Source organism: Lotus japonicus, chromosome 4, assembly GCF_012489685.1.
Source record: "Lotus japonicus ecotype B-129 chromosome 4, LjGifu_v1.2".
In the NCBI taxonomy this organism is placed as follows: domain Eukaryota; kingdom Viridiplantae; phylum Streptophyta; class Magnoliopsida; order Fabales; family Fabaceae; genus Lotus; species Lotus japonicus.
The window spans coordinates 23,485,895-23,511,236 of record NC_080044.1 but is presented as its reverse complement, the minus strand read 5'-3'; the positions used below and the strand labels follow the sequence as shown (position 1 = coordinate 23,511,236).

Sequence of the window (25,342 nt, the reverse complement as noted above, 5' to 3'; positions counted from 1 at the left end):
ATGCTAGTTTACTCATGGCGGGGTTTTAATCTATAGAAAGAGTAAAGAGGAATGATTGTAGGGAATTAGTTTTAATGAACTCCTGGCGGCGATATTAGAACTAGCTCTTCTATGCTTTTGACTTACTTATGATCAAGTGGTAAAGTATTCTTTGGTATTTTCTCTATTTTAATCCATATTTAGACAATCACGTTTCTTGATAGTTTGCTTTAAGTAATGTCCATAGATAAGTATTTTAGGTAGAACTTGAAGTTTATCGAACATAGAAATATAATTGACACATAGTTTAGTCGGGTTGCTCTGTGATCTCAGATTTTTTTTGGAAACTGGATGCATATCATTAAGTAGCAACAATGGGCATATAAGTTATGACATCATGATGAACCAAGTTGGTAACGGCATAAGGAACCTCCTCTATCCAAACCCTAAAGTCAATATATAAGGAAAGTTTTGCCAAACCATCTGCAATAGAGTTTCCAGAACAATGAAAAAAAAAACATACGAAATTTAAATAACGACAATCACAATAATATAGTTTAAATAAGAACCCCTTAGATGAACGCTTCCACACCTCAAACAATTCAAAACACACTGAGCGAAAACCAACCTTCGACACTGGAGAAATAGCCTACCGGAATCCAAGGGCTTCTAGCCACCACTAGAGAAAGAGCTTCGGATGGGGAAGAGGTCACAACAACAAGCACCAAACTATCACAATCATGAGCAACCATGCCCAAACCAACCATACGCGACGAATCTCGAGATTTTATGATATTTTATTTTTTGTATATATGAAAACTATTTACACTATCAAGCAAAATTAAAAACATATGTACAATCTGAAATATGTATATTCAAATAGTATATATACTTACGATTTTTTTTCCTCATTTTTCTCCCTTTCTTCTAAATACATCACATCTTATATCACATTTACCATTTACCTCTCATCTCTTCCTATCTCTTTCTAATAGTACTTTACATTTTTTAAGTGTTTACCAATCTTTATTCGGAACCATAACTTAAGTTTTCTTAAATTTAATTCTTACTTCTGAGTTCTGATGCAAAAAGTTTGATAATTATGATCTTGAGTATTCCAATTTCATCTGCAGTTCAAATTTAAAAAATTAAACCTACTATTAAGAAGAGTACTACTACTACTAGCAATGACACAATGAAAGCCTTGACGAGATGGTTCCCAACCCTGTCAGTGACACAACATGATCGAATCTCACCCGTTCAATCACACCCACTGACATCACAGCCAATCAAAACCCAACATCTACCATACACCGTACACACCGTATAGATACTCCCTCTCACACTGCATCAACATAAACATGTGGACCCTATTGTGTCTACTATCCCCTCGACCATCCCTAACCGCGGTAATAAAAAGACAAAACCAAAATTCCCCTCACCCTCCGTTAACGGCTTCTCACTCCTCACGCCAAACATTTTCCGTTAAATCTAACGCCGTCAATTCATCCCCATCCTTCATATAAATACTACACCCTCCACCTTCTCATTCCCTCTGTTCTGTTCTCTTCTTCACTCTCATCTTCTTCCAGAGAGAAACTAACGCACCCGATATTCTCGTAACCGTTTCATTTTCTCGTCAAAATATCGTACTGGTTTTCATTTTCTCGTAACCTCTTCTACTGCAAGTTCTAGTGCCTCTCGATTTTCTTCCTCTGTTTCTTCGATCGCATTTCAAATCTGAAATCAACTAGAGTTGTTGAAGGTACTGTTCCGATTTTCCATCGTGAACGCGATTTCGCAGCTTCTGCTACTTCCAGTGAATCTTGATTTTCTTCCTCTGTTTCTTCAATCGCATTTTCAGAGGTGAGTTGAAGAAGGAAGGTGCTGTTGCGATTTTCCACTGTGAACGCGATTTTGCAGTGTCTGCTACTTGCTGCTGTGTTTGGAGATGGAGAAATGAGAAGCTGAATCGAAGAAAGGAAAAAGTGAAATTCGATTCTGATTTTGATGTGGTTTTTCATCGATTGAAGAGGAGTTTCAACGATTCTGTTTTAGGTAAGTTTTTGAATCTTCGATTTGTGCATTTTTCTTCGTTTTTTTCATTTTTGGAAAGAAAATATATTATCTATGAGCTGTATTTGGAGTATGATTTTGCTGTCATTGGCATTAAAATGCGTTTAAGATCGCATTTGTTGTTTCGAAATTAACGCGTTAAAAAACAAATTGCAACTCGTTTTGCTATATTTTGTGACTTGTATTTGAAAGTGACGGTGTAGAGAAACAAGCAGAATAGTGGAATATGAACGTGTGATTGGGTTGCAGATGAAGGATGAGGTTGAGAGCATAGGGGCGTGGGAGTGTTGAGAGGTGAGTGGTGAAAGGGGGATCAGATTTCATCAGAGAGACAAAAGAAGAAGAAACAGTTGAGATTTGCTTGATGAGTCGTTTTCGAATATTAATGACTCTCTCTCACTTTTGCAGTAAAGATAAAATCAAAAATCAATCAATGCATTGCACACATTTCATTTCACTTTTTCTCTTGTTCATTCTGGTAGGAGTATGCCACTGTCTACTTGCCCCCTCTTCACACCCCTTTCACCTTCCGACAAACATTGATTCCTCATTCAAACCACCGTATAAGATTTTTTTCTTTTATTTATTTATTTTCTCAATCCCAAACATACGTATTCTCTTTCTCTCTCTTCAGGTCAGTCATTTGCTTTTGGGTTTCCAGTGTGTGTGTGTGTGTGCCTTGGGGAACGGACATTGATGTGATTCTCTCAAAAGAAAAAGAAAGAATCACAGAGTAGAATAGCTTGAGTACTAGTTTAATTAATTTATTTTTGGGTTGGTATGATATGAAATTATGAATAAGGGGTGTGTGAATGTGTCAGAAACTTGGGGTTGGAGATGGACACGCTTTGGTTCCTTTTGTTTTTTCGAATTTGTGTACGCTAAAGCAAAGCAAAGCGTAGTAGTGTCCATTCCATTCCTCGCTTGCTCATTCATTCCTTGCCCCATTTTGGTTCTTTCTTTGCTTTATAATTATTGACCAATTTTTATTTTGTTCCTTTTCTTTTGAGATCATCACTTTTGATCAAGCTCTGATCCCGAGCTTCGTTCAATATTTGCTGCTTTTGCACTTTCTCTTTTGCCCCATTGGACCATTTTGTTTCCCCATGAAAGATTTTTTCATTATTAGTACTAGACTAGCATAGATTGCATGACTGGAAAAATTTCCATTTCTTATGTTATTGTTCTAATTATTTGCACTCATTATCACTTTTTGGGTGTTATTTTAATTTGGTGCTTTCATTCACATCCAATGCCACATTTCCTAATGGCTTGATTTGTTTTGTTCTTTTGTTGTGCAGGAGGTAGAAAAGGGTATTTAATTATATATAAGGAATAAATTAAGAAAGATGTTTACATGCATAGCTTGTACGAAGCAAAGTGAAGATGAGGAAGGAGGACCCCGTGAGAGTGGCACGCCGAGTACAAAAGAAGCCGTCAAAAGCCTGACCACGCAGGTTCCTTCTAATGCATCTCTCTCTCTCTCTCAATCTTTGCTTTTTTATCTTCTTTTTCCATTTTGGTGAAAACGAACAAAATCATAACCCATTTGGCTTCCAATCCAATTGGGGACCACCCAATTCATAATTTTCTAATTGATTTAGCTATTACATTAATTAATATATAATTTAAAATATATATGTTTCAAGTGTTACATGCTTGATTTCTAAAGCACAGTCTCGTGTATTAAGTTTTGTTGATAAAAAAAGTCATAAATTGACCTACAATGATGTAGATGTTTTCGGCTTGAACAAGATTTACCTCCATAGAGGATACGATATATTTATAAGTAAAAATAACTGTAAAAAATATAACATTCTTATTTTAATACTTTACTATTACTTTTGCTTAGTTAACTCTTTTAATTGCTAACTTAACGAATAAGAACAAGGATATTCAAGTTTTAAATAAGAGTTAAACCGAGTGGCAATAAACACATGCTTGCTTGGTTTTTGGATGACGGAGTTATGTTTTGTTGTGTTCTGATTTGGGCCCTTTTGCTCTTGGCGGATAGTGGAGTGGTACCTAGTATATATATATATATAGTGGTATTCGTTTTATTTACGAGAATGTGGTGTTGTCATTTTGCTGAGCATAGCTAAACATCATGATTCGCGATCAACCAATCAAGCATTTTCTAGTCACTCGTGTGCAAAACTTGAAATTTGAGGAGCAAGGGCTCTGAATCTGATTCATAATTTTTAAACGTGCAAACATCAAAAGATATGCAATTCCGCTAATGTTTCGTTACTTTTTGTCATCATACTTGCCAGAGTTTTAAACTATAAAAATAATGCTTTTAAATATACATGTCTTCTTTTTCTCCCTTTTGCTTTCTTAGTTTAGATCAATGCTAGACTATAGGATATAACCAATTTTGCAAATTATTACTGAATAGTGTTGATTAATTATTCATAATTAAGAAATTATCCAATAACTTAATTTAATTTCACTGTTCTACTGTGTAATGAGATATAGAGCAGTAGTAGTGGGAACATATTCCATATTCAGCAGTTGAGTTGATGTTAATTAGAAAAGATTCCTATCACAGAAGGATCTGCCATATGCATATCCTTACTGTGTGGCCCATCCTTGAATTCTTGTCGATCCAATGTTTTTCAAAAGCTTACTACAATATGCAATAAAGAAAAGCAAAATTTTAACTGAGTGATGGCTGTCCAGGCTTTAAATGTTTTAATAGCATAAAAGAATATTTCACACATTTCTTAATATTTGCTTTTAGACAACTAGACATAACTCTTTTTCTTTCTGGCTGCTTGTGTGTACGAGTAACCTTCATTTTCATGCTCTTCACTCTTCCTTGCAAGTGAATGTGACATGAGGCTATTTTAAGCTGGTCACTGAAATCTTTTTGTGAAGATGGGAATCTTAAATTAACAGAATAGAGACTTGTACCATACCTATCTTGAACCGACCCTAAATCAAATGAAAATATTGACAAGAAACAGCTAGCTAAGAAATCAATTGAATTTCTTCAATTAGGGAATGCTTTCCATTAAGGGCAACATAGTTCATGGTTGCATATATGTGTAAGGCTCTTATAATTGTCTTATGCTTATCCTGAACCCAAAAAATTCTTCAGCAGTCCAGCTGTAAAGGTGTTTGTTTGAAAATGACATAAGCCTGAATCCTTTAGACTCCATTAATTCAGTTTCATCCAAATTTACTTTTAATTATAGTTCAGAACTTTCAGACCTCGTTACCCACCATTTAATATACACAGTTGTGCTGTTAGCCTGTCTATATTCGATATGCACATCTCTTTGTTTACAATATTTTAGTCCTATTAACATATACCTTTTTTGTCACCCTTTTTGTTCACTTAGGTCCATTTCCAGTAAATAAAATTATTTTTTTAATCGGTAATTCTTAGATGGACCATGTTAATAACGGGGTCTATCCCCTACAAACATATTTTTACAACTAACATTTAATACATGTTATTTACAATATGCTTCATATGTATTAAAATTAGTTTTTAAAGAGGTCAATTTAACTAGTGATTTTTTTTATCGACAGTGTAGAAAACCTTCTTTAACAAATGGACAATTGAAATGCATTATTTGTATTTTTTTCCTTCTTCAAGCATGTACATAATGAGTTCACTGTCTACCCTTTTTCTAATATAATGCATCATTGTATACAGTGCATATTTAATTTGAGTTTGATTCATTCACATTCCACTTTCTTTTTTATCTCATTTTCATTCAATTTCTTTTCCTATCTCTCTTCTTTTCATATCATATCTCCCATTTCTCTTATCTCTTTCTTTATTTTTAATGGTGTAAGTGAGTTTTAAGTCTGAATGAAGTTTTATCCATTCAATTGGGATATCTGAGGCTAAGATTGCAGTCAGGTATTTTGAAAGCATTGTCACATTAAGTTACAGAAACATCATTTTAAATTGTTCCCACACACCATTTGATGGTACTAAAATAGGTGTCATTGCTCAAAATTCACTTGGACACAGAATACAGTATTAGCTATTCAACAATCCCAATTTACAAAAGTATGAAGTTATTAATTAGCTGCAAAAGTTGAGCTTCTAATTTAGTTGAATGTTTTGATGCTAATATGGGTTTTATACCTTGTATGCAGATAAAGGATATGGCACTGAAGTTCTCAGGTGCTTACAAGCAATGCAAACCCTGCACAGGGTCCAGTAGCAGCTACAAGAAAGGACACAGACCATATCCAGACTTTGATACCATCTCAGAAGGGGTTCCATACCCTTATATGGGAGGTGCAAGCTCAAGTTCAACCCCTGCATGGGACTTCACAACCTCTAACTACCCTGGTGGTAGACCTGACCCGAGATTTGCCGGTGACCGAACCCCTAGAGGGCGTGACTCAGCATCAGTCTGTGATGTTGTGTTAGAGAATGAGGAGGAGCCCAAGGAGTGGATGGCACAGGTAGAGCCAGGGGTTCACATCACCTTTACTTCTCTTCCTAATGGGGGCAATGATCTCAAGAGAATTCGATTCAGGTACGGTAACTTCTCTTTTGCCAGAAGTAATTCTAAAACTCAGAATAACACTGAACCAAAGTTTACTTCCATGGGATCAGTAGCAGTGTTTAAGTGACAGTTGGTATCCAATATGGATGAAAGTACATTCAACTCAATGCATCTTCATACTTCCTTTCAAGTTGAGTTTATGTTTGAATGCCTCTTTAGATCAATGTAAACAGATTTTTTTCTCAATCCATAAATGAAAAATTCCGTTTACTTTGCCTTATGATGTATGAACAAATATTTAACCAAACATTACTCTAATCCATTGGAATGTATGTAGTAAACTGAAATCCAAACACATTCAAGCTAGTTCGATGCTTTGTAAAGTGTGTTTTTAGCTGTGTTTTCGTTGGTAAAATGATACACAAACATAGCCTAATAATTGACCTCTGGTTTAAGATACTACCTTAGTGCTAAAAAAATTCAAATGGTAGATCTTTATGATGACCACTAAGTAACCAACCTATTAAGCACTGGATTGGTCCTTAATTACTGACCTGACTGTGCTTTTCTTGTTTTTGTACTGCACTAATTAGATCCAAAGATTTAGATGAAATGTGGAATTAATTAAGATCTGAAAAAACAAATTGTTCCTTAGGCCTTAATATCACATTAAAATATATAGGACTTTTTAGTTCTTGAAGAATTAATTATGCTTTAGGAAGAACAAAAGCTGACAATACTTAGCATTTGAATTTGAAGCCGAGAGATGTTCAATAAATGGCAAGCACAGAGATGGTGGGGTGAGAATTACGACAGAATCATGGAACTTTACAATGTCCAGAGATTTAACCGACAATCTCTCAACACTCCTCCAAGATCTGAAGATGAGGTAATAAATAATCTTCTATTTTCTTGTATGCATAAATTATAAATATATCTATGAATAGTAAGAAGACAATAACTCTGTTCTTTTTTCCAAAAAAACAATATCAAATGTCTACATTACCTTGTTTGAACAGCAAAGAGATTCTACTTACTCAAAATTGACATCTGCACAAGAAAGCCCCATGATCTCGCACAAAGATTGGACACCGAGGAGTCAATACAAACCGTCGGATTATGGTGGTGGTGGCCACCAGTTCCATGCTGGGCCGTCGATGGAACCATCAAGGCCAACCACCTCTTCAAGGGATGAGCCTTCTATCAGCAATGCCAGTGAAATGGAGTCAGAATGGGTGGAGCAAGATGAGCCTGGTGTTTACATCACAATCAGGCAGTTAGCTGATGGGACCAGGGAGCTAAGACGTGTCAGATTCAGGTAATTTTGTTATGCATCTCCTAACACATGCTCCTTATTGATTTTCCTTCACAACTATATGATCCCTAGGAACATGTCTTATGGTAGTGTGTATATCCTAGGCTGCATTGTTGGGATGGTTTCAAAATTTAAGCCAACTTCATTATATTTTACTTACTTAAGTAATCAGCCAAGTGTGTGTTTGGCACTGTGTTGGAGAAGCCCCAGAATCAATTATGATTGAGTAAAAGATGTTTGGGAGTCATTTTGGAAACACCAAAATCAATTCTGCTAGAAACTAGATAAACCACTTCACTTTTAACTCACTTTTACTACAATTAATTTTACTCAAAATCAATTGTGACAACGACCATCCAAATACATTACACCTTCACACGAAAGTCATCCCCTAGTTTTTATTAAGGAATAAAGAACACTTTTGTAGATTTTATGAGGTTTTGATTTGACACTCTCAAATCATGTTTGCAGCCGGGAAAGATTTGGGGAGGTTAATGCAAAAACTTGGTGGGAAGAGAACAGAGAGAGAATACAAGCTCAATATCTTTGAAGTCTATTGCCATTGCTAACAAGAAGTGGATGTCCTAATTAAACTGGTGGAATCCCCAATTTTGTTTCCTAGAGATTGTAATGGAGTGGAGTCCTATACAGAGAAACTGGACTGGCTTCTCACACATCTATGGTCTCTGGTGTTAATTTGACAGTGTCACAGCATAGTGCAAAATCCATTTAATTTTGTGGTGACTCCATTTTTGCCAAGGATCAGTTGCCATTGGATTGGGAGGTCTAATCTTTTATTACATGCCACATTTTTTTAATTCTCTTCATTTTCCTGTTTTGATTTCTTTTCATTTAGAGAGATATTTGTTTTATTATAGTAGCTGTTACATTAATTAATTATTACAATTTGTTTAATTTTTTCCCATGTGGAAATGTGTGATAGAAGCTTATGTTTGGCTGCTTTAGGCCAAATGGTTTTGTTGTTTGTTAACGGGACTTATTAAAGTAATCAAGAGAAACACGCTAAGCCACCGATAAATTGGGGATACTTGGAGTACATATAACGTCGTCATTTTATGCATCTAATTAGGAATAAATAGTAAAGTGGCAATAATAATAATTTTTATCATCATTTGAGTAGAAAAGTATAAGAAAGTGTACTATATTTTTATTAAAAATAGTTATAATACTTTAAATGACATTATAAGAATTAACGTAGGTAAATAGTCATATGAAATCATTTTAACATTTACACATTGTTAAAGAATATTTCTTTATAGTTGAGTATCACAACTCATCTATTTTTCATAAAATCTTTCTCCTCCAAATTAATTAACTTCCATTTATATTGGATTGAAAGCTTTGAAGATATTTTTCTTTCAATTTTTCGATGTACTAAAAAAATATTTTTCTTTCATGTTTTTATCAAAGTATTTTCATTTCTAATTATTCAAACACTAACTTTATGATGTGAGAAGATAGAAATGTAATTTATAATACACTAAAATATTTCTTCAATTTAATTACAATTTTAAATGGATGAAAATTATTTCTTATTACCAAATTAAATTGAAAGTACATTTCAAAAATAGTTTATTTTCTTAAAATAAAATAGTGAACTTTAACCGGTAAATAAAAATATTTTAAATTTCAGTTTTGTAGTAGTTAAATTTGGATCTGATACCGGACTGACATGTACCATACGAATAATAATATGTGGCAATACTAGTAAATATTATTTCTGATTTCTTGAAACTCTATTAACCCAGTAGGATTATTCTAATTATGAACCAATCCCATAGGTTACCTTTGTTTTGATCCTCATATCAAGTGAATAGAATACAGAGATCATCGAGGTTAATTTTTTTTTAACCTTCTTCCCCCTTCTCTTCAGCTCATCATTGGTTTGGTGCGCAAAACTCTAATTCGATTTTGTCTCAACGCATTGATTCCACTTCTCTTTAGTATACATAGATTCGTTCATGACGTGATTTTGAAAGATCCACGTTTGTAGGGTTTTCGATTTTGTCGGTTAGGGATCCTAGGAAGCTTTTAGGGTTCCACGCAAAAGGAATTTCGTTCAAGTACGTTGATTTCTTCTAATCCATTCCAGTTGGTCAATTAGTTTGATTTTGGTTCATCGATTTGTTTAAATCCATTATGGTTCGTCGATTAAGGATCGACGCAACAGGTTTGGGGATTATGTACCATTGTAAGGATCGACACAACAGGTTTGAGGATTATGTGTCATTTGCGCCTTCATCGTCTATCTTGTTTTAATTGATCACAATTTTCAAGAGTCTTCCAAGAGTGTATTAATGATATCTAAAGAAACCTTGTTGCTTACTTTTTAGAAGAAACTTAAATGTGGCTTACTTGTTACATCATGGAAGTTCATATGAATTGAATTTCAGGACATACAAGCATAGTCAAAGAACTAAGAACTTATGATCTACTTTTTTCATCGGGGATTTCATTTGCATTGGAACTCGGAACAAACAAGGACAATCTAAGTAATTAGTCTTATGCTGTAATCAGACGGTACATTTGCAAAGAGAAAAATTTATATCTGCTAAGACCGTCTACACAAGGAAAAGACGAAGCTCAACAAAGCGCACTCCATCATCTGGCTCAATGATGACAAGGAAGATCAAGAAGAAGCTGAAGATCGTATCAACAGAAGAAACAGCTACAACAAAGAGATACGATTCTTCAATGGGAAGATTCTGAGCAAAGCAGAAAAGTAGACAAGACATCAGACATTAGAAACCTGATTAAAAGAAGCGATGTCAGCAGAAGATCAGAAGACCTTCCAGCTGAAGAGCAAGATCGTCTTAAGAAGAAAGAACGATCGTCCGCATAAAAAAGAAAGGACAATTTGCAAAGGAGAATCAATTGTCCAACTCAAGCTGGTCAACCGGAAGAAGCTGTATTCAAAGAAAGCAAACATCATGTCAATATGGAAAAGATCAGTGACAACACAGAAGAGAGAGGTCAAAGTGCAAAGCTTCAAGCAACCATCATATATGCACAATGGCAAAGGGAAACCATCATAACCTTCTGACCTAAAGTTTTCCCTTATCTCTCTCTAGGAACAGGATGAAGTTCATCGTCTATGTCAACTATACCTTAACCAGACATCATGAACTCATCTGTCTCCTAAGAAAGAAGCTTCAAGTAATTTTGCCTACATCCATCGTCTACATGAGAAAGGGAAAAAAGAAGAAAGAAAGACATCCGTTGAAAAGTGAAGAGACAAAGTTACTCACTGAAAACAAGCTACCTCATCGGTGGAATATACATCTTCTTTTGAATGAAGAAAGTCCACAAGTAAGTGTATCAACAAAGTCTCGACATCTGCAGCAACACGTGATCTGACACAGTGCAGTAACCAAGACTGAAGGCACCACGCTCCATCTATCAAAGAGTTGTTTGGTTATCTCAACGGATAGTAGCTCCGACCTATGCTAAACAAATTGCATCTTCCAAAGTGTAACACCCCGATTTCGGTGGCGTCACTTTAAGAACCAAAAAGAAAATAAAAGCGGAAAAACGTGAATATTTTTTTTTCGATATTTGTTTTCAGTAAATAAAAGACTTGTCGAATTTAAAGACGTATCGACGAAATATAAACAAGACTAATATACAATATAGATACACTCCCCACAGTAAACAGCATGCCACGTCACGAGTAACCTCCAGTGACGGGAAAGTAGTGCCTGACAGCAAATATGTACAACACAAAATATAAGGTTAGTATTCTGAATACAGTCATCCAAAAAGAAAGTAGGTCAGGTCAAAACAGCCCGAAGACCTCCTAATCCGACCAACTCCCTGTGACTCCCGTAAAGAGAACCACACAAAAAGCTAAAGGTCGGGGACCTACCTTGCCCCAAAATGAGAAAAACTGAAGATGAGAGCCACGACGCTACTCCTACCCTAATCCTGACTAGAGGAGTACTACACACCACTCCCAACTACGCATCACCATGATCGTCATCTGAATCTGAATCCAAGACGATCAGGTCAATGACTGCATCGGTCCTCACAGCGGGTCCTACGGGTACTGTACCCGATCCCAAATCAACAGCAGCCGCGACGGTGGGTGAGCTAGAATCAGATGAAGCCCCTCCTACAGGAACCTCCTCCGAAGGGTCCTCCTCGTCCTCAAGCGATGGTGGTGGTACTACAACCCCAGGGCCACAGTGCACGCTCGGTGGTAGGTTGAAGCTAACGGTGTGGCGTCTCAAGACTCCGTGCGTCAGGTTTCCCATTCTGTCGACATGGTCCTCCATTATTCGCCCCGTGTAAATGGCTCGGTGACCGGCGGGGTCGACCACCCAAGAGCCCGGGGTGCCCGTGTCCAGCAACTCAAACCTGGTCCCCCCCGAAGGGACGACCATCTCGAACCAATCGGCCATCGACATCTGACAAAAAGGGCATACATAGCCCCCGATACACAGGTAGCACGCGCAAGGGTCAACTCAAAGAATTACATAATAGTACATCCAATAGGCAAAGTTTAAATAGTAGCCACATAGGCTTAGTTATGAATAACAACATTATAAATTGTATATCCTGTCAACGAAAATAAATAACATTTACTGGCAATTAACATATCTCAAACAATGTTAACAGGTAACAAATACATTCAGCAACTAAATCAGCATGAATGGTGCATGAAATGCAAATGCAAAGGAACAAGATGCATTCCGGAGGGATGGGCACCAACGAGTCAACCCTAACACCAGCCACGGTGGGACCATTTCTGCTCGGGCGTCTCTTATACCAAACAAAGTGTAGTCAGATCAGCAGTAAACCCGCAGGCCTGCCATTTCCGTCTGCTACCAAGAATCATCGCAGTGTTCTTATGTGGAAATCCGGGTCTTATGACCATTTTAGAATCCACCGAGGTCCGACTTCCTGCCGTGTTAATACCTCAAAATGAGTGCATGAATGCAAAGTGATTAGCCAAACAACGTCTCCGATCTCACTCGTCACGTCATCACGTGTTCTTGCTAACTTATTGTCTCTAAAAAGAATACCCTAAGGTAAATGTCGATTCTGCGACAAAAGACAATTAATTATAAAAATATCTCATGATGATTTCTCGAATCATCCGACTCATCTCCATTCGATGGTCAAAAACTGCTCAGCGAGCAACAAGTACCAATGTACTTGGAAACTACCCGTTTCCCGACTTATCTTTCAGATAGCCCAACAACAAATCAACTCATCGAGCAAAAGAGCATCAACGTACTCAAAAACTTATTAATTCCCCAAAACTTGGACTCGGTGACACTTCTCATTTTTCCAAAACTAATGTTCAAGTCCTAAGTTCTTACTTTCGATTGTGATCATTATTTAAAGATTCAGAGGTTGTTTAATGTCTTATGAATTTTCCTTGTAAAATAGTTTCCATTTAGTTTTGTCTCTAAACTTATGAGTTTAAAAGATCCCGTAATCTCAAGTAATTCCCAGAGAAGGTCTCAATCCATCAAAACAACAACAAGGGTCCGAATCTCTGTTCGTCCTGTCAAACTTTCACAAAATCTCACGACAAATTCTGGCATAACTGCTCGTTATCCTCACTCTGACGAACAACAGATATATGTGTATTTGCATATTCCAAACAGTACAATCCAACCGTCATGACACATATATCAACACATTGAGGAATAACCATTTAGCACTTAGCATATAGGGCAAATATCACACATCCTAGATTAACCAGGTAGCACATAGCATGTGAATCAACCTCAACAACAATCAAGCAATAAAAGATTATCAATTGTCAGCCGTAGCCTCAGAAAACGTTTTTCCCAGTCAAACACAATCAAGTGCATAAACAGTAAATCAAGTCGAAATCGTCGACACCTAATTCATTATCTAGTATTCAGTGAGTAGCCCTCACCTGTAGGTTCTCCAGCTCGCTCTCCAAGTTTTCCTTCACAAACTTCCTCTTCGAATCCACAAAGTTCCTCAAACGAACCTTAGGACAAATTCACAGAAATCAATCACAATGAGTCAGAAACTCAGCAAACAATACGTACTAGGGTTACACGAAGCATTATAAACTCCGAAGTACGACAATCTAACGCGTTAAGACAAGTTTTCGAAAAACGAAATTTCCCCCACCCCCCTAATGAGGAGCTCTCGGCCACTTTTCACAATTAGGTGGGCCGATTTTTCTTCGATCAAACTTGGTTCCTAGGTTATCATTAGCCGTAACTAAGACGAATCTAAGCTCAGAAAAATTTTCGGATAAAAAATTGTCGCAGGGGTATTTTGGTCATTCTTTTCAGCTCAAAATTTCAAAACTGGATTTTCGAAAAAAAATTGGATGGGGACGTCACCAACAACGTTTAAGACGACTAATCCTACTAGCGCTAAGCTAAGTCGTGAATTTTCAGCTTAAAGAAAGAAACTTTGTCCAGAAATGGGTTTTTCCAATAGAAATGAATTCGGGCGGCATTTCGGCGACATTCGGCTAAATGTAATCAGCTAAACACGCTCAGAAGCATGCAGAGAATAAGTTTAGACACTAAAATCAGCTTATTTGGACAGCTTTACAAAAAGCTCAAAACTTTGAGCACAGAAAGACATAGAGAAAGACGACAGAATTGACGATCAGAAGTGAGGGATAATATCTATACCTCGAAGTCTTCGATTAGCAACGAACGGTGCAGCGATCGGGCAAGAATCGGCGAAAATCACTTTCTCCTCCTCCTTCTCCTATGCTCGCGGGTTCAAGGAAAGAAAATGGTGAGTTTTTGAAAAAAATTTCATTTTCTCGCTATTTATAGGTTTTGGAAAATTTGGAAAAATGAAAATTTCGCAATTCCGATTTTTCCTGCGTATTCCTCGGAGAATTCTAAGATAGGTTATGGTGACAGAATTCCAGAACTCAAAATAGGTTTCTTGGAATTTAATCAAACGATCCAAAGTCGGTGTAAATCGATTTTACCCGAAAAACTACTTTTTGCAGTTGATGTCGGATGAGAAAACTTCGTTCTGAAGAAAGATTAGAAATATGAAGAGAAATAGGCGTACGCGTGTGGAATCTTCGTTTGAAGCTCCGAATAGAAAAAGTCTTCATCGTCCGTTGATTTTAGGTTTCTTGAACTATCAGGGTTTTGGTTTCGGCAAACTTCCGAGTATTGGAATTTGACGTTCGTACATTCCAGGGTTTCGTATTGAAACGCTTGTTTATAGACGAATAAGAGAAGTTCTAACATTTCTCTAAAGATTTTTGGAATTAGCTTCCATCGTGTCTTAAAGAGTAAATTAGCTATTTATTAGCGTTTTTTACCTAGGTTTAAGCGAATACTAATCGTGGTATAACTTTTATCGACTTTGATACAATTCTTAGCTTTTTCCTGAACTTTCTCCTTCACAAATTTATTCCATTCAATAAACACTTATTCAGGTTTTCCTCCACGTTACATCAAATTAATCGTGAAAAGGAATTTTATTCGAGTTATTCCAAACTTAAAAACTTGGGTCTCACATTACTACCCTCCAAAAAGAAAGTTTCGTCCTCGAAACTTAAGGTTCATCAAAAAGTTCCGGATACTGTTCCTTGATCTTTTCCTTCAGTTCCCATGTCGCATCACAAGTGTCCTTATTCCAAATGACTTTCACCAACACAATCTCTTTTCCCCTCAACTGTTTTATCCTTGTGTCACCAATGCTAATTGGCGGCGTCTCGAAAGACAGTTCATCCTTCAACTCGATGTCATCAAGTTCGATAACATGCGTCGGATCCGCAATGTACTTCCTCAGTTTTGACACATGAAAGACATCGTGAATGTTTGATAAAAATGGTGGTAGTGCAATCTGGTAAGCAACTGGTCCTATACGACGAGTGATCTGGCAAGGTCCAATAAACTTTGGCGTAAGTTTCCTCGACTTAATCGCTCGTCCAACTCCTGTAGTCTGTGTAACTCGCAGAAACACATGATCTCCTTCTTCAAATTCTAGAGTTCTGCGCCTTTGATCTGCATAACTTTTCTGTCTACTTTGAGAAGTCTTCATTTTCTATCTGATCTGTTTGATCTTCTCGGTTGTCTGTTGCAGAAGTTCTGGTCCAACTAACAAATTCTCTCCATCTTGATACCAAAACAAGGGTGTTCGACACTTGCGACCATACAAAGCTTCATACGGTGCCATACCTATGCTCGTATGAAAACTGTTGTTGTAAGTGAACTCAATCAATGGCAATAGATTATCTCAACTACCCTTGTTGTCCAAAACGCAAGCTCGTAGTAAGTCTTCCAATGATTGGATAGTCCTCTCAGTCTGTCCATCAGTCTGTGGGTGATAAGCAGAACTTAATCTCAGCCTCGTTCCCAATGCCTCCTGAAGAGTTTCCCAAAAATGTGAAGTAAATTTTGGGTCTCGGTCAGAAACAATACTAGTCGGTACCCCATGAAGGCGTACAATCTCAGCTATATAAATCTCCGACAGTTTCTCCACATTGTAGGTAGTTCTCACAGGTATAAAATGAGCCGACTTGGTTAATCGATCCACTATTACCCAAATCGAATCATAACCTTTCTGAGTTCTTGGCAAAGCTACGACGAAATCCATCGATATGTTGTCCCATTTCCATTCTGGTACATCCAAACTTTGTAACATACCCGAAGGTTTCTGATGTTCCACTTTAGCCTTCTGACATGTTAAACACGCAGCTACATACTCAGCCACTTGTCTCTTCATTCCTGGCCACCAAAAATTCATCTTCAAGTCTTGGTACATCTTTTTCATTCAAGGATGAATGCTCAACTTGCTCTTGTGACCTTCGTCCATAATCAACCTCCTCAAGTCAGGGTTGTTAGGTACGCAAACTCTATCCTTACACCGTAGAATATTATCATTTCCTACCTTGAATTCTGGGTCCTTACCCTGAATTACCAAATTCCTTTTTCCGAGTAGAAATTCATCTTGTAACTGTTGATCTCGGATTTCTTCCATCAATCCATTTGCGATCTTGATCATACCGAACTTCAGTTTTCCCTCGGATGATCTCACGTCTAAGCACAAATCTCTGAATTGTTCCAGCAATTGCAGCTCTTTAATCATCATCGATGAGATATGCATCTTTCTGCTCAAGGCAACAGCAACAACATTAGCCTTTCCAGGATGATATTTCAAAGTAAATTCGTAATCCTTGATAAATTCCATACATCTTCGCTGTCTCATGTTCAGCTCCTTCTGGTCAAACATATATTTCAAACTCTTATGATCATTGAATATGGTAAAAGTGCATCCGTATAAGTAATGTCTCCAGATCTTCAGTGAAAATACGATGGCAGCTAGCTCTAAATCATGAGTTGGATAGTTCTTCTCATGAGTCTTCAGTTATCGTGAAGCATAAGCTACAACTTTCCGATGTTGCATCAGCACACATCCCAAACCTTGATGCGAAGCATCACAGTAAACCTCATACGGTTCCTCTAGTTGTGGCAGAACTAGTACAGGTGACGTTGTCAAACGTTCCTTCATCGTTTGGAAACTTGTTTCACAAGCTTCGGTCCATGCGAAAGGTTGATCCTTCCTCGTAAGTTGAGTCAAAGGTCCAACAATCTTGGCGAAGTTCTCGATGAAACGACGATAGTATCCAGCCAAACCAACAAAACTTCTTATTTCCGTCACAGTCCTTGGCTGTTCCCATGCCAATACTGTCTCTACCTTTGCTGGATCCACAGCTATACCTTCTTTAGAGATTACATGACCTAAGAATTTAACCTCTCCCAGCCAAAACTTACACTTGGAAGGATTAGCGTACAGCTTCTTCTCCCCCAGTACTTGCGAAACTTGGCGCAGGTGTTCCTCATGGTCCTTAGCATCCTTTGAGTAAATCAGAATGTCGTCGATAAACACTACGACGAATCGATCTAAGAATGCATGAAAAGTCCTGTTCATGTAGTCCATGAAAATAGCAGGTGCATTTGTCACTCCAAATGGAATCACCAAATACTCATAGTGTCCATAGCGAGTTCTGAATGCAGTCTTCTGAATATCCTCATTCTTCACTCTAATATGATGATAACCCGACTTCAGGTCTATCTTTGAGAATACCGCAGCTCCTCGAAGTTGATCCATCAAATCATCAATTCTAGGCAACAGATACCTATTCTTGACGGTTGCTTTGTTAAGTTGTCGGTAATCAACACACAATCTAGATCTCCCATCCTTCTTCTTTACCAATAAAACTGGCGCTCCCCAAGGCGAAACACTTGGACGAATAAATCCTTTCGACAGAAGATCCTCTATCTGAGACTTTAATTCCACTAACTCTGCAGGTGCCATACGATATGGTGCAATCGAAATCGGCCCTGTTCCCGGTACAATGTCAATAGCAAACTCGATGTCGCGTACAGGCGGCAATCCAGGTACATCGTCAGGAAAAACATCAGTGAAGTCTCTCACAATTGGAATATCGTTCACATTCGGGTTCCCTTTACCCTCTAGGTTCAGCAATGAAGAATACTCTTGAGATCCCTCGTTCAAAGAAACACTAATATGGTTTGCAGATAGATACTCGAAAAGATCCGAGTCAGGAAAAACCACCCTCTTTCGGTTGCAGTCCAAAAGACAATGATAATGAGATAGCCAATCCATTCCTAGGATCACATCTAAGTTCTTGAGAGTTATGCATACTAGATTAGCATGAAAGACTCTATCTCTATATGTCACCGGACAGTACATGCATGCAGCATTAGCAAGTAGGGTTTTAGCAGGTGTAGTGACAATAAGATCAAAGCTCAAAGCTCAAAGCAGTAACAGGTAGTTTCAGTCTGGTCACGCACTCCCTAGAAATAAAAGAATGCGTTGCACCGGAATCGAAAAGTACAGTTAGGAGATTACCGTCAATCTTGCAATTCCCTCTGATCAGACCATCAACTCCTTCAGCCTCTTCACCATCCATGGTGTAAACTCTTGCTTTGGCAGCAGGGCGCTTTCCTCGAGCAGTGTTGACAGACGGTTCAGTCTTGGGTGCCCTACACTGACTGGCAGTGTGTCGAAACTTGTCACAATTAAAGCACTTAGGCCTCGTGTCTGTACACGCATTAGCATAGTGCCCCAGCTTTCCGCACTTGAAACAATTCACATTTATGTTCACAGCCTGATCTCCAGAACTACCAGCAGTACCAGCCATAGGTCTGTAAGATCCTGGGGTAAACCCTCTCCCAGCAGGACGTTGATACGACTTCTTGTTCTGAAATCTCCTTTTTCCTTGGCAGTTTTGAGAACCTGATCTCACTGGTCCTCCCATTCCAGCACGGTTCAACCTCTTATTCTTCATCAGTTCAACTTCTGTAGCTTTCTCAACAAGCCACTGAAAAAGCATGATTCCCAACAGCCTCACGGAATCCTCAATATCCGGCCTCAGACCATTGACAAAACGCTTACACATGTAGCGCTCATCCACACGATCATTGAAGAATTGGAAATGCTTGGCCAAAGACTACAACTTAGTAGCGAATTCAGGTACAGACATGCTCCCTTGACGAAGTGTCAGAAACTGTGCCTCTCGCTCATCCCGAGCACTAGTTGGGAAATACTTTTCCAAAAATGCAGTTCGGAAAGAATTCCAGTTGATCTCTTCATTGTTGGCTTCCATGATTCCCCTGGCGCCTCTCCACCAGTACTCAGCATCACCAAGCAGCAGATAAGTAGCCATGCCAACCTTGGCACCTTCGGCAGTTTGCAATACACCAAAAATCTTCTCAATCTCCTGGATCCAGAGATCCGCTTTGTCAGGGTCGGTTCCACCAGTAAACTTAGGAGGATCTTGTCTCCTGAAATCATTTAGGCCCTTGTTCTGGTCCAGTGTCACTTCCCTCTGACGCTGATGCTGATCACGTGCTTGGGCCATAGTGGCCATCATCTCCGCTAGTTGGTTAGTGTTCACCATGTTCTGTTAAGTCAAACAAACAGTTAGTACTCATCATAAGATAGCATCTAACATAACTATACAATATGATTAAGCAATAACTCCAATCAATTCTAAGCGAAAAATCGCTTGCAGACAATCAATTTTCACTCTTTGCGGAGTCACACAACCTAGCACAGAAGACCTATTTCCCAAAGACTCCCGAAAGACTCGACAAGCTCTGATACCACAATGTAACACCCCAATTTCGGTGGCGTCACTTTAGTAACCAAAAAGAAAATAAAAGCGGAAAAACGTGAATATTTTTTTTCGATATTTGTTTTCAGTAAATAAAAGACTTGTCGAATTTAAAGACGTATCGACGAAAGATAAACAAGACTAATATACAATATAGATACACTCCCCACAGTAAACAACATGCCACGTCACGGGTAACCTCCAGTGACGGGAAAGTAGTGCCTGACGGCAAATATGTACAACACAAAATATAAGGTCAGTATTCTATATACAGTCCTCCAAAAAGAAAGTAGGTCAGCTCAAAACAGCCCGAAGACCTCCTAATCCGACCAACTCCCTGTGACTCCCGTAAAGAGAACCACACAAAAAGCTAAAGGTCGGGGACCTACCCTGCCCCAAAATGAGAAAAACTGAAGATTAGAGCCACGACGCTACTCCTACCCTAATCCTGACTAGAGGAGTACTACACACCACTCCCAACTACGCATCACCATGATCGTCATCTGAATCTGAATCCAAGACGATCAGGTCAATGACTTCATCGGTCCTCACAACGGGTCCTACGGGTACTGTAGCCGATCCCAAATCAACAGCAGCCACGACGGTGGGTGAGCTAGAATCAGATGAAGCCCCTCCTACAGGCAACTCCTCCGAAGGGTCCTCCTTGTCCTCAAGCGATGGTGGTGGTACTACAACCCCAGGGCCACAGTGCACGCCCGATGGTAGGTTGAAGCTAACGGTGTGGCGTCTCAAGACTCCGTGCGTCAGGTTTCCCATTCTGTCGACATGGTCCTCCATTATTCGCCCCGTGTAAATGGCTCGGTGACCGGCGGGGTCGACCACCCAAGAGCCCGGGGTGTCCGTGTCCAGCAACTCAAACCTGGTCCCCCCCGAAGGGACGACCATCTCGAACCAATCGGCCATCGACATCTGACAAAAAGGGCATACATAGCCCCCCATACACAGGTAGCACGCGCAAGGGTCAACTCAAAGAATTACATAATAGTACATCCAATAGGCAAAGTTTAAATAGTAGCCACATAGGCTTAGTTATGAATAACAACATTATAAATTGTATATCCTGTCAACGAAAATAAATAACATTTACTGGCAATTAACATATCTCAAACAATGTTAACAGGTAACAAATACATTCAGCAACTAAATCAGCATGAATGGTGCATGAAATGCAAATGCAAAGGAACAAGATGCATTCCGGAGGGATGGGCACCAACGAGTCAGCCCTAACACCAGCCACGGTGGGACCATTTCTGCTCAGGCGTCTCTTATACCAAACAAAGTGTAGTCAGATCAGCAGTAAACCCGCAGGCCTGCCATTTCCGTCTGCTACCAAGAATCACCGCAGTGTTCTTATGTGGAAATCCGGGTCTTATGACCATTTTAGAATCCACCGAGGTCCGACTTCCTGCCGTGTTAATACCTCAAAATGAGTGCATGAATGCAAAGTGATTAGCCAAACAACGTCTCCGACTCACTCGTCACGTCGTCACGTCGTCACGTGTTCTAGCTAACTTATTGTCTCTAAAAAGAATACCCTAAGGTAAATGTCGATTCTGCGACAAAAGACAATTAATTATTAAAATATCTCATGATGATTTCTCGAATCATCCGACTCATCTCCATCCGATGGTCAAAAACTGCTCAGCGAGCAACAAGTACCAATGTACTTGGAAACTACCCGTTTCCCGGCTTATCTTTCAGATAGCCCAACAACAAATCAGCTCATCGAGCAAAAGAGCATCAACGTACTCAAAAACTTATTAATTTCCCCAAAACTTGGACTCGGCGACACTTCTCATTTTTCCAAAACTAATGTTCAAGTCCTAAGTTCTTACTTGCGATTGTGATCATTATTTAAAGATTCAGAGGTTGTTTAATGTCTTATGAATTTTCCTTGTAAAATAGTTTCCATTTAGTTTTGTCTCTAAACTTATGAGTTTAAAAGATCCCGTAATCTCAAGTAATTCCCAGAGAAGGTCTCGATCCATCAAAACAACAACAAGGGTCCGAATCTCTGTTCGTCCCGTCAAACTTTCACAAAATCTCACGACAAATTCTGGCATAACTGCCTGTTATCCTCACTCTGACGAACAACAGATATATGTGTATTTGCATATTTCAAACAGTACAATCCAACAGTCATGGCACATATATCAACACATTGAGGAATAACCATTTAGCACTTATCATGTAGGGCAAATATCACACATCCTAGATTAACCAGGTAGCACATAGCATGTGAATCAACCTCAACAACAATCAAGCAATAAAAGATTATTAATTGTCAGCCGTAGCCTCAGAAAACGTTTTTCCCAGTCAAACACAATCAAGTGCATAAACAGTAAATCAAGTCGAAATCGTCGACACCTAATTCATTATCTAGTATTCAGTGAGTAGCCCTCACCTGTAGGTTCTCCAGCTCGCTCTCCAAGTTTTCCTTCACAAACTTCCTCTTCGAATGTACAAAGTTCCTCAAACGAACCTTAGGACAAATTCACAGAAATCAATCACAGTGAGTCAGAAACTCAGCAAACAATACGTACTAGGGTTACACGAAACATTATAAACTCTGAAGTACGACAATCTAACGCGTTAAGACAAGTTTTCGAAAAACGAAATTCCCCCCCCCCCTTAATGAGGAGCTCTCGGCCACTTTTCACAATTGGGTGGGCCGATTTTTCTTCGATCAAACTTGGTTCCTAGGTTATCATTAGTCGTAACTAAGACGAATCTAAGCTCAGAAAAATTTTCGGATCAAAAACTGTCGCAGGGGTATTTTGGTCATTATTTTCAGCTCAGAATTTCAAAACTGGATTTTCGAAAAAAAAATTGGATGGGGACGTCACCAACGACGTTTAAGACGACTAATCCTACTAGCGCTAAGCTAAGTCGTGAATTTTCAGCTTAAAGAATGAAACTTTGTCCATAAATGGGTTTTTCCAACATAAATGAATTCCGGCGGCATTTCAGCGACATTCGGCAAAATGTAATTAGCTAAACACGCTCAGGAGCATGCAGAGAATAAGTTTAGACACTAAAATCAGCTTATTTGGACAGTTTTACAAAAAGCTCAAAACTTTGAGCACATAAAGACATAGAGAAAGACGACAGAATTGACGATTAGAAGTGAGGGATAGTATCTATACCTCGAAGTCTTCGATTAGCAACGAACGGTGCAGCGATCGGGCAAGAATCGGCGAAAATCACTTTCTCCTTCTCCTTCTCCTATGCTCGCGGGTTCAAGGAAAGAAAATGGTGAGTTTTTGAAAATTTTTTCATTTTCTCGCTATTTATAGGTTTTGGAAAATTTGGAAAAATGAAAATTTCGCGATTCCAATTTTTCCTGCGTATTCCTCGGAGAATTCTAAGATAAGTTCTGGCGACAGAATTCCAGAACTCAAAACAGGTTTCTTGGAATTTAATCAAACGATCCAAAGTCGGTGTAAATCGATTTTTCCCGAAAAACTACTTTTTGCAGTTGATGTTGGATGAGAAAACTTCGTTCTGAAGAAAGATTAGAAATATCAAGAGAAATAGGCGTACGCATGTGGAATCTTCGTTTGAAGCTCCGAATAGAAAAAGTCTTCATCGTCTGTTGATTTTAGGTTTCTTGAACTATCAGGGTTTTGGTTTCAGCAAACTTCCGAGTATTGGAATTTGACGTTCGTACATTCCAGGGTTTCGTATCGAAACGCTTGTTTATAGACGAATAAGAGAAGTTCTAACATTTCTCTGAAGATTTTTGGAATTAGCTTCCATCGTGTCTTAAAGAGTAAATTAGCTATTTATTAGCGTTTTTGACCTAGGTTTAAGCGAATACTAATCGTGGTATAACTTTTATCGACTTTGATACAATCCTTAGCTTTTTCCTGAACTTTCTCCTTCACAAATTTATTCCATTCAATAAAGACTTATTCAGGTTTTCCTCCACGTTACATCAAATTAATCGTGAAAAGGAATTTTATTCGGGTTATTCCAAACTTAAAAACTTGGGTCTCACACAAAGCAATAGGTCTGCATCGAGTTGTACCAATTCAACACGTTTTACTGACTTCAGCACAGTTCGATGCAATGGTTATAATTCATGTGAAGACCATCCAACGACTAAATTTCTACTCATAGAAGACCATAAGCTATAAATACGAAGAGTTGAAGATTTCACAAATTGGCTTTTGAAATTCCAAACACCAGACTTTTAGAAATCTGAATTAGGATTCAATCAGAATATCCTAACCCAATTCATTATTTTCAGACATGCTCTCAAGAACATATTCCTATCGTCTGAAGAAAAGTCTAGAGGCCTGAGCTCAAAAGAAGACATCATCATCAGCCTTAGCAACAAGGAGAATCGCACATAAGAGATTTATCTTTTTATTTCATCCTTGTTGTAAAAGAATATAAAGTAATTCTATACTACTTTATAGTTCTTAGTGCTTCATATTACTAGTATCCCTCTTATTCAAAAGAGATTGTACAGTAGTAAAAGTGGTCATGAGAAAGATCATTTAGGAGAAGTCATTTATACTTGTTAGGAGGAGTCCTAATAATACTTGTGAGGAGGAGTCCTTTGAATACTTGTTCTTCCTGGAGAGGTAGTGGCCAAATAATACTCATCTTCCTGGAGAGGCAGGGACAAAGAGTACTCAATGTCTGGAGAGGCAGTTCTGAAATAATACTTAGCCTTGAGAGGCTTTAAGTGTACTCAATGCATGGGGAGGTAGTTCTGAAATATTACTTGGCATTGAGAGGCGATAATACTCAATGCCTGGAGAGGCGGTTGCTAAAGAATACTCTTGCCTGAGGAGGCAAATTGAAGAATACCTGGAAGAAGGAGTCCTTGGAACTCACCCTTAGTGAAATCTCGGTTAACGTCTAGGACTGAATGTAACCATATCATTCTGGGGGTGAACCGGTATAAAAGCTTGTGTGACATTGTCTCTTTCATATACTCTTGCTTATCCACTGCGCCAAACGATTCAGTTCATCGTCTATACATCAACCATCGTTTGGATCTTAAAGTTTTTGAAGGGCACAATTCAAACCTCCCTTTTCTGAGATATAAGTAAATAACATAAGAAAGGGGTGTGGGGTTGAATTGTGTTCTTTTAAAACTTTGTTTTTCGAAAAGAATATATGTTTTTAAAAACTTTTCGTAAACGTTTAGTGCAGCGGAATTCTAAGAAGATTTATCGGATGATCAACACACACAGATATATACCGGTTCACCCCTGAACGATGGGCTACGTCCAGTACTTGGCCACCACCAAGATTTTCACTAGCAAGTATCAAGGACTTCTCCAATACAAGTATTCTCCAGGACTTCTCCTACAAGTA

General features: G+C 38.5%; 1 protein-coding gene across 2 annotated transcripts; it reads left to right on the top strand.

Moving 5' to 3' along the window:
* The first annotated feature begins 1,529 nt into the window (after window positions 1-1,529).
* On the top strand, window positions 1,530-8,857 carry LOC130715450 (protein BREVIS RADIX). 2 transcript variants are annotated; one of them, XM_057565547.1, is made up of 7 exons: window positions 1,530-1,744; window positions 1,844-2,037; window positions 3,357-3,512; window positions 6,175-6,563; window positions 7,293-7,422; window positions 7,553-7,851; window positions 8,320-8,857. In XM_057565547.1, exons 3-7 carry the CDS (start codon window positions 3,405-3,407, stop codon window positions 8,396-8,398), a joined length of 1,005 nt encoding a protein of 334 aa, XP_057421530.1. In that variant the 5' UTR covers window positions 1,530-1,744; window positions 1,844-2,037; window positions 3,357-3,404; the 3' UTR covers window positions 8,399-8,857. The 2 variants fall into 2 exon arrangements, with proteins under 2 accessions (XP_057421530.1, XP_057421529.1); XM_057565546.1 differs by having other exon boundaries at window positions 1,530-2,037.
* The last annotated feature ends 16,485 nt before the right edge of the window (window positions 8,858-25,342 follow it).